Consider the following 9,796-nt stretch of genomic DNA (forward strand, 5'->3'; position numbering starts at 1 on the left):
TCTCCTGATTTCTTTTTAATGGAAACGGACGACTTAATATCATACAAACTTAACTAAGAGGTGTATGAATCTATTTTGAATTACGACCTTTTTACTTTGAATAACGACCTCTTTAGAAGAAATATTGTTGCCAGTCACGATATGTTTGTCAGCGCGGCATACCAAGAGATTACTATCGGTTGTTCTTTGTTTGCAACAAATATCATCAGCATATAGAGGTATCACTGTCTTAAGAGTTGCATCCCACCCACAGAATCACTCAGTTTGAAACAAATATCCAAAGTCTGATTTTGTTTCCTCATCCAAGGCATCTGCATCCATCTGAACGCCATGATATGCAAAGGACTACTAGTAAGTACTTTAATTGGTTACTTAAAATTAAGGTTCATGTTTTTCTTTCCACATTATTTCACACATGTTTTAAAAATCGAAAATTTCTATTTTTTTTACTTTGTGATTCATATAAAATTAAGTTTCGAAAATATTCCCCCCCCCCCCTCCAAAGAAGATGGGCGAACAAGCCGAGAAATATGCCTATGGTTCGAGAAATGCATGTAAGAACGTGAAAAATTTAATCTAAATTATAACACAATTTCATTTGGTATTTTAGTTAAAATTAATGTGCACTTTATGTAAAATCTCCAAAATTTGTAGCAATCTAACACGTGTTAAAATTATTAATTCGTCCATGAAATAGCATGCACATTCCAATGAGGCAAAAATGATCGTTTCTTCATAACATTTTTCTATATACAAGAAGTTGGGTCATTTGTTTTAAAAGTATGTCTTCTACGTATCATAGTTTAAAATATAACTTTTTGGCTTAACAAAAACATGGACCAAGGAACCATTCTACCTTACAAATACACTTTTGTGACACAAAATTTGTACATTGTATCTTTCCTATATTTGAAGTCCTATTACTCAAGGGTCAAACAAGTTTTGAATGCCCCTACCTGTCATGAGCTGTGTGGTATAGTGGCCAGCGTGTCAGTGTCTAAAAAAGGAAACTGATAGTCAGAGTTTTTATCACTTGTGTTCGAATTCCCCAAATCCTTAACTTTTTACTACCACTGATAATTTGTTGCCAAGAAAATTTTTCCGCAGAAAAGTTGTTTCTCATAATTTCATACCTTTCAATAATTAGAACTTTGCTCTAAATTCTAGTTTACAAACTACATTTGATTTTTATAATTTGAAGAATTTTACACCGCTTTGTTCGTCATCTTCTTACGACAAATATTTTGCCCTTATATTATTCCGGGTATCTCTCGGAAAGTTTTGAATATTTTACTCATATTTAGAGTTTCCGGTCATAAGATTTTCGTTATTAACATAATATAAACACAGACCTTGAAAGCAGGTATGAGTTTTTATCAAAAAAGGATAATGATAGCTTTATAGAAAAATGTCTCTCTGTTTAAATGCGTTTTATGTACGTGTGGAATTGTTTGATTTTGAAATATAACGTTACTGATATCGATATTGAGTAAAATTTAGATGATGCTGATCAAAAACATATTGCGCATCTGTTTTGCAGGAACTTGGAATTAAGTAGGTCATTAACCAATTTACCAAATGGATCGAGACAGAGCAAAGTCGACCATGGCTACAACAGCTGCTATGGGATGCTTGAAGACTCTTTTGATGATTTTCAACTTTATATTTTGGGTAACTAGTAATTAAACTACGCTTAATGCAAAAACCGGTGACCACATTTAAGTACCGTTTTATAGATCGAAGCTTTTTGAGACCATATCCTTTCTATTGGCAAACAAAAAATTGTACATCTTCAAAGTAGAATATTTGTGACTCTAAATTATCACACTGACTGAATAGGCAACTACATTGTATTGTAATTTAACACTATACATGAAATAAACTGCAGCATCATAGAAAGAGCAAATATTTTACATGCATATTAATACTTTCATATTAGGTGACTGGGATTGCTATCATGGCTTTGGGAATATGGACCAAAGTTGACCTGTACAAGTACATGGAACTTTCTTCAATCTACTACAAAGATTCTCCATGGATTTTGATTGCTGTGGGTGCTTTGATAGTGATTGTTGGATCATTTGGATGTTGCTGTACAGCCAAAGGAAATGCTGTGTTATTATATATGGTAAAAAAACCAAGTTTATTGTTTTTAAGTGTTACACCAAACAAAGACATTTTAGAATACTGAAATTGATTACTTACTGCCTATGATGCCTTTGGTGTGTAAGGGCAGTAATGAGGGCTCGCCATCTTTGCCTGTCACTGGTTTTGAAAAAACTTATTATGTAAAGTGTAAAATTCCTCTTGTGATACTGGTTGGATTTACGTATTTATCTGTACTTATTTATATTAGCATTAAAATTAAGCCTGGGTTGAATATGCCCATGTAGAACTATATTTATCAAATTGAAAACCGCTGTATTAATTTCAGTATGGACTTTTCCTTGTGCTTGTGTTTGCTGTAGAACTTGGAGCAGGTGCAGCAGGGTTTTTCTACAAAGGAAAGGTAGGGAGGGTGTTTATGATGTCATTAATTTTCATACATGTGATACGTCAAAGACCACAAAACTGTACAGAAGCCATAAAAAAATTGGAATGTGGGTGAAAAAACTGTACTGTACTGTACTTATCAAAAAACGGTATAAAATATCGCTTAAATTCTTCTGATAAGGCACCTTATTTCTAAACCAACAAATATATATTGTTGCAAATGTTTTATTTTAAAAGTTGTAATGGATATTTGAATGCTTTAAAATTTCATATATTGTGTTTTATAATCACAATGTTCTTATGAATCGGCTATAAATCAAGCCAGTTTAGATGATAGTTTGTTTGCCAGCTTTATATAGTATTAACGTGAGAGTCAATGTCTCCAATTTACATCTTGTTCATATTACTGATATATACATCAGCAATGCTAAATAACAGCAGCAAATACAATCATACATAAATTTCAGCTCATAAAAATTTAAAACTATATCCTTTATTTCATCATAATCATGGTAATAAACATCGTATATTTTATACCTATACAGAGATCTGGGTCAGATTCATGTATATTAAGTCATGTATATCAACTTTAGAAGTTGGCTTAATTTTTTTCAATCAAGTTACGAAACATTAACAGTTATAATTAATTACCCCTTTAAAAATAAAGCTACCTAAAGGGGTATCTTGATATGGATTTTATAGCAAGATAATTATCCCAATTGGCAGTTCACACCTTCACACGCGGTGGTTTGTGTACATTACTCAATTATCAGAAGGTCAAGTGTCAAACACAGGTGACGTTTTCCAGTGTCTCGCAAGCGAGAATGAGAGGAAAATGGTGGCATTTAGCAAGAAATTCAAAATACTGTACAAATTTTCATTTTCTGTAAATTTTGGTGTCCCACCGGTACACTATGAATGGGCTTGAAAAAACGGTACATTTTGCATACCGCTGGTACATATCACTTGCATGAATTTTGAAAGCTTGTCTCATCAGCATATCCAAGAAGAATCTGAAAAATGAGATTGTTGTAAAGATTTAATTAAAAAATGCTGACAAACAAGTGATACATTTGATTTTAAAAGTTTAAGATGAGAATATTTTAGATCTATGATTTGTATCTTTGTTGTCATGTAATTGAGATTATGTAAACTTCTGTGTTTGAAAAGTTTCTATGAGATTGAAACAAAAATGATGAACATTTTAATTCTAGATAGTTTGAAAAAAGATTTACTTCTCAAAATGATAAAATATCTTTGATTCATAGTTATTTACTGTCAATGGTTATTTTACTTTAACTTAATTAGGAGGAATATAATTTCAGTTTGGAGGTTTTAAGTAAAATCTTTCCAAATTCATAGGGATTTTTTCTTTTCTTTTTTTAACATCTTCATTCCAAAATCAGTAATGTAATATGTGCATTTAATATTTTCCTTAAATTTACAATTTTCAAGCCCATCCACCATAAAATGATAAACCATAAAGTTCTGAAAATTACAAGTTCTTTGAAAAGTACACAAGGCAGAAGTACACAAGGATTACAGTTACTCTCAACATTTGTAGTTTATGCATTTTTGTAAATTATTTTATCATTCATTTACATTTTAATTTCTTTTTTCCTAAGCTGGAGCAAGGATTTAAAGAGGGACTAGAAAATGCATTGAAACAGTATGGAAATGGAAGCAAAGCCATGGATGAGCTGCAGTCCCAGGTATTAATGTTTTTTTTTCTTCTGATCAGTACTCTTGTAATGAGTATTTAAGAAGATATAAGCTTCAGAAAAAAGTTGCGAAGGGAAAAAAATCTGTTGGATTTTCCTACCAATTTAATGATAGCGCCAAATTAAAAAAAAAAAAAAATTGAGTGTTTCTGGTAACATGCCAAAAACATTAGGGTAATTAGGAAGGCAATAACTTTTTGTTTTACTTTACTTTTTATTTTGAAAGCATCAGTTAATCATTCAATACACTTTTTTAATGTATTAGTGAACAAAATTATGGTTCAAAATCTGGGTCTGGAATAAAAGGTGGTAAGGTCAGTGGCTGAAAGAAGGGTCAGTCAGGCTACTTGAAACACACCTCTTTTTTTAAGACTAAAATGAAATTTGTATTACAAGTTTTCATAATAAATTTGGAGGAATATTTTTTACTGCGTTTCCCAAAAAAGTCGATTTTCTGGAGCCAAGGCAACAATCACCCGGGCTGCTATTGTTTTATCTGGTCTTTATGAGCTCTGTGTGCACGGACATGATGCAAACTTTTGTTCACACGTGCATGACCGAAAAAACAAACAAGGTGACAAAGAAAACAACTCATGTCCAATGCTAACTTTTAAACTTCTTTTCTCCTCTTTAGAAAAAAAAATTGTTGAAAATGTTTTTAGTTCCGGAATTTAGCAATCATTAATCAATTTAAAAAGGTCCCCAATTTGATGACTTACAGAGAAATTTCAGGCGCCATTCGAAAATTTTAGGCACCATGGCGACTAAATTAGATACCAATTAGAGCCCTGCAAGGTTCCTAAACATGCTAAACATAGAAATTTCTTTTAATTGTTTCAAAACGCTACTCCTCCCAGAGTTTTGCTCCGTTTTTGATCAGACTTAGTACCAAGATACTCAGTTCTAAGTATCAGTTTTTGAATTTGAAGAAGCATTGTTGCCATGGTTACTAAAACTAGAATTTTTGGAAATTCTTTCAAAATGCTACTCCTGTTACAAGTTTGGTCTAATTGGAATAAGATTTGGTACACAAGTAGACTATACTAAAATACAGAAATTGGTTTTTGATTGCCACAAACGGTATTGCCATGGTTACTAAAAATAGAGATTTCTTTGAAAATCTTTCAAAATGCTACTCCTCCTACAGTTTTGGTCCAATTTCAATAAGACTTGGTACACAAGTAGATTATACTAAGATACATTATTCTGTTTATTGGTTTTTGATAAACAGTGTTGCCATGGTTACTAAAAATAGAAATTTCTTTGATTTTTTTTTGAAAATGCTACACCTCCTACAGTTTTTGTCTGATTAGACATTTTATACAAGAAGACTATACTAAGATACACCTTTCTTTATTATAAGTACACATCAGTAGAGTTACAGTCTTGTTGGATACTTCTTGTCAAAGTTTTGGTTTGTTTGGGTTTTTTGTATAATACTTAAAGATACTCTAATTTATTATATTTTGGTGATAGTCGAATCGTAAACTATAACAAGTACCAGTAATGTAAATCACAAAGCAAATGTTAGGAGGCTCACTGCAATCTTGTGGGTTTTTTTTTAATGTTGTCTATAAATTTAACAATTTAACGTGTCTTGAGTCAATATCATCTGTCTAGGTCATGGGAAAGAAATAATACATTATCAAGAAAAAAACTTACTGATTTTATTATTCATTGAAGATAAAATTTCATGCTTTTTTCGAATGTTAGTAGGTTTTATTTATTTTTATCTGCTAAAATCAGTATTTCTTCCATTAATGTTTAAAATTTTAGCATTATCAATTTTATATTTTAACTGACAGTTGCACTGTTGTGGCAGTGATAGCTATCAGGATTGGTTCAGCACGCCTTGGGAGAAAACAGTGAATTCAAGTAGAGCTGTGCCTCACTCTTGCTGTAAAGACGCTGTGTGTAACAACTTGAATGTCAATGTAAATGCTACAGATATCTACACAGTGGTGAGAAATCATTTAAAATTCTTAAATTTAGTATAATAATTAGTATACTATTCAAAAGGGATATATACCATATTTTGTGGTACTTGTGTTTTGCCTTGGAATTTGCACATTTGAAATGCATGACATTTTACTTTGTTTGAAAGTTTGAAGAAGTATTTAAGCAGTGTCATAATTGTGCATGTTCAAGATATATGGTTGCCTTGCACATACCTGGATATGCCTGATTAAAAAAAACTACTGGTAAATGGCAATTTATCCAATCTTGATAATACTTTTGTGGAAAGTCTATGAACATACACTCATGAACTTTAGATTAAAAGACATACATGTAAATGAACCTGAGTACCAAATAAAAGTTCAATTATTGTGCTAAAATGTAATGAGCAGTTGAAATGGGATATTTGCATGTACTTCTCAGTACTACTTCCCTATACAAAATTTATCTCTGATGCAATGTACAGTATAAAATAAATTTATTTTAAAAAATGTTTTAATTAAATGATCCAAATGTGACCAGGAAACATAAATCTCTGACATTTGACAGAGAAAGGAAAGACAGCAGGGGTAGAGATCAGATGAATGCATGAATATTCAGAACAACAATACTTTTGTTGCATGAGTTTATTAAAAGCATGTTGTACTCTTATTTGATGCCTTCTTATTTCAGGGTTGCTACAACACGGTAGTAGACTTTATGAAATCAAACATGGCTGTTATAGCTGGAGTGGCATTTGGTGTTTCTTTCTTCCAGGTATGTATGAAGAATTATTAACTTTCTAGGATGTTGCCCCCAAAAGTTTTGCTTTTGAGTACTTGAGGCTTTTATTGTGCCCACTGGTATTGGTGTTTTGTCATATATGTGTATCTCGCATTTATGACTCAAACACCAAGATTATAACTTGCCTCCACCCAAAAGTAATGTGCACTTATATATGGATGAGCAGTGGGATTGTCTGATTTACATTGTGAGGAATTTATAGTAATAATTATTTAAAAAGAAAATGTGACCTCATGGTTAGCTCTACTGTGGAGGAAAGAGCTTATGCTTTAACTCTACTGTGGAGGACAAGAAGAGCTTATTGAATTCATTTCTTAAATTAATGTGACTTCCTCTTTCAGCTACTTGGGGCATTACTAGCATGCTGTTTGGCAAAGCGGGTCAGGAAATCCAAATATGAACAGATGGCTTAGTTGATATTCAAAGTTTGTGGTCAACAAGGATCTGAGTGATGATCAATTTATTCTCTTATTTCATAAAGTGAACATTCTAGTGCTTTAGTTTGATTTCAAGTAAATAATAGAATAATTGAAAGAAAGTGTGATATTTGTTAATGACTGTAACAGTCAATATTATTTGATGATGATAAAATAAAACCGGTTATTTTTTGTATTAAATGCATTCCATATTGTTTCAGAACTTTATTAATGTTGAATTTCTATTAGACTGTAATCTTAACATGAGTACCTGTTCATTAATATTGTTTTACTGCATTTTACAACTGCATTCCTCCTCCTTATTTCGGTTCACATCTACCAAGATTCCTGTGTTAATGAATCATCTTGGGGGGGGGGGGGGGGTTGTCTATGGAGCTGATAAATCAGTTGATATAAACATCACTTGGAACAGGATCGTAATTTGTATGAAGAAAATATAATTATTTACATAGATTATGAAGTGCTCAAATCAAACTATCATCCATAAAGACTCCAAGAACTAGATAGCTACATCCTTATATTTACAAGTTTATCAAGTGAGATATGAGTAATATCACATTTATTTTACATATTTATGTATACAAATCCCTCCTACTTTATTTATTTGTTATTACACATATTCATGCAAGCAAATAATTCCATCACAGATCTTTTATTATATGGCAACACGTGACAGATACTTTACTTATAGGGTATTATTGAAGAAATACTAATGTAAATATTTGATCTTTAATTTTTTCCTCAAACTTTACTGTGATTTTAAAGCTGAAAATTTTATGTTTTAAGATATTTTTTTTATCAGATTTATTTTACGCTGAACAATTTTAAGGTTTTTTCCTTTATGACTGTCTGTACAAATTTCCTATCAAGGGCATACAGAAGATATTCTGAATGATACTATGTCATATTTATAATTTTTATTGAAAAAATCTATGTTTATGAAATTCATGGGAAAATTTAGAATAGGGTTGCATTTGAAGGTCATCTGGTCAACCCAACATGAAAGATATAGAAGCTACATTGTTTGTTACTGAATATTATGCTAATTCAAGAAGGATGATTTTTGTTTTTGCTTATTTTGTTATTTGGTTTGTTGTTGGCTTTGTCAACTTAAGCATATATATATATATATATATATATATATATATATATATATATGTATATATATATATATATATAATATAATATTATATATATATATATATATATATATATATATATATATATATATATATATATATATATATATATATAAAGATCTTGATGGTTACATCTGCAATAAAAGGGCATAATGAATTCAAATTTCCTGTTTGAGTTCATTGTATAATTTTATTAGTTGTATATGTATATTGTATTGTACATGTAGAGCATGTAATCTCCATTTTATTATACTTATTATGGCCTAGGGTTTACTATTCTATGTATATCTCAGTATTCATCTACAGTTGCTTTCTAGTCCTAGTATGCCCCACCGTTTTGAAATAGAAAGTTAAAGTTTTGCTCAAGTTTGATATGAGAAAAGTGCATTTATCTTGTCATAAAGTAATTTGTTTTTGTTTTTATTTCTTTGTAGAAAAACAGAATTTGATGACTAAATATAACTATAGTGATAGAGTATAATAATTGAATTAGTATAGTGCTGTAGAAAGTACTTAGAACTGGTTATTATCTCTTTTAAAATGTTATACATGTTACACTCTCGCTTTGTTATTTGTACATTGGTGTTACAGTTTTACGCAATGTCTTCATGTTATTCTGCAAATAAATATATCTCTTTCAGCATAATGTTTTCTTTGTGACTGATTATCATGATGGGGGGGGGGGTATTTCAACTTTCTCTTTGAAGAAGATTTTTTTTTGTATGGTATTAAGATAGGAGGATTTGACCATACTGCAACAAAAAGTGTGTGGGAAAGGGGGGGGGGGGTGCTTGTCTATGAAAATGCAAGCCAGTAGTTTGGAGAAGGAAAGGAGGACCTTGCCACCCATATTTTTACGAAAATATTCTTTTGCTCTAGCTTTTTTTTAAAACATGAAAAATTTCAGTTAAAGGCCCCCCCTCCCTCCTTCAGACACACACTTTTTATTGCAGTAAGGTCAGTTTGCAATGAAAAACAACACCGAAAAGTTCGAGAAAGATCTCCCATATCAGCCTGTGTAAAAGACACAACATTATATGAATTGAAACTAAAATTTTTAGTATTTCATTTAAATTGTGAAAAATAAAAAGGCTTTAAAAATAACAATTTGAATTGCATAACTTCATGCTAAATTTTGTAGACTTCCTTGGAGATAAGTCCAGTAACAAAGCTAAAATTACACTAGGATATTAATGTGATGTTGATGGATCATAATTTGATACGAAAGAAATTCAAGTCAAATCTTATTATCTACATTGTACGTATA

The 9,796-nt window shown here is 31.0% G+C and overlaps 1 protein-coding gene across 1 annotated transcript; it reads left to right on the forward strand.

Annotated features, from left to right (window-relative positions):
- The first annotated feature begins 1,332 nt into the window (after positions 1 to 1,332).
- Positions 1,333 to 8,532, forward strand: LOC133179635 (tetraspanin-7-like). The gene is made up of 8 exons (XM_061314343.1): positions 1,333 to 1,363; positions 1,541 to 1,671; positions 1,940 to 2,128; positions 2,435 to 2,509; positions 4,119 to 4,205; positions 6,020 to 6,175; positions 6,843 to 6,926; positions 7,295 to 8,532. The coding sequence occupies exons 2-8, from the start codon at positions 1,579 to 1,581 to the stop codon at positions 7,364 to 7,366; spliced, it is 756 nt and encodes a 251-aa protein (XP_061170327.1). The 5' UTR covers positions 1,333 to 1,363; positions 1,541 to 1,578; the 3' UTR covers positions 7,367 to 8,532.
- Positions 8,533 to 9,796: the final 1,264 nt, after the last annotated feature.

The sequence above is a fragment of the Saccostrea echinata genome, unplaced genomic scaffold (genome assembly GCF_033153115.1).
Source record: "Saccostrea echinata isolate AGI-Se365-2 ecotype Australia unplaced genomic scaffold, CSIRO_AGI_Sech_v1 ptg000001l, whole genome shotgun sequence".
Classification (NCBI taxonomy): Eukaryota; Metazoa; Mollusca; class Bivalvia; order Ostreida; family Ostreidae; genus Saccostrea; species Saccostrea echinata.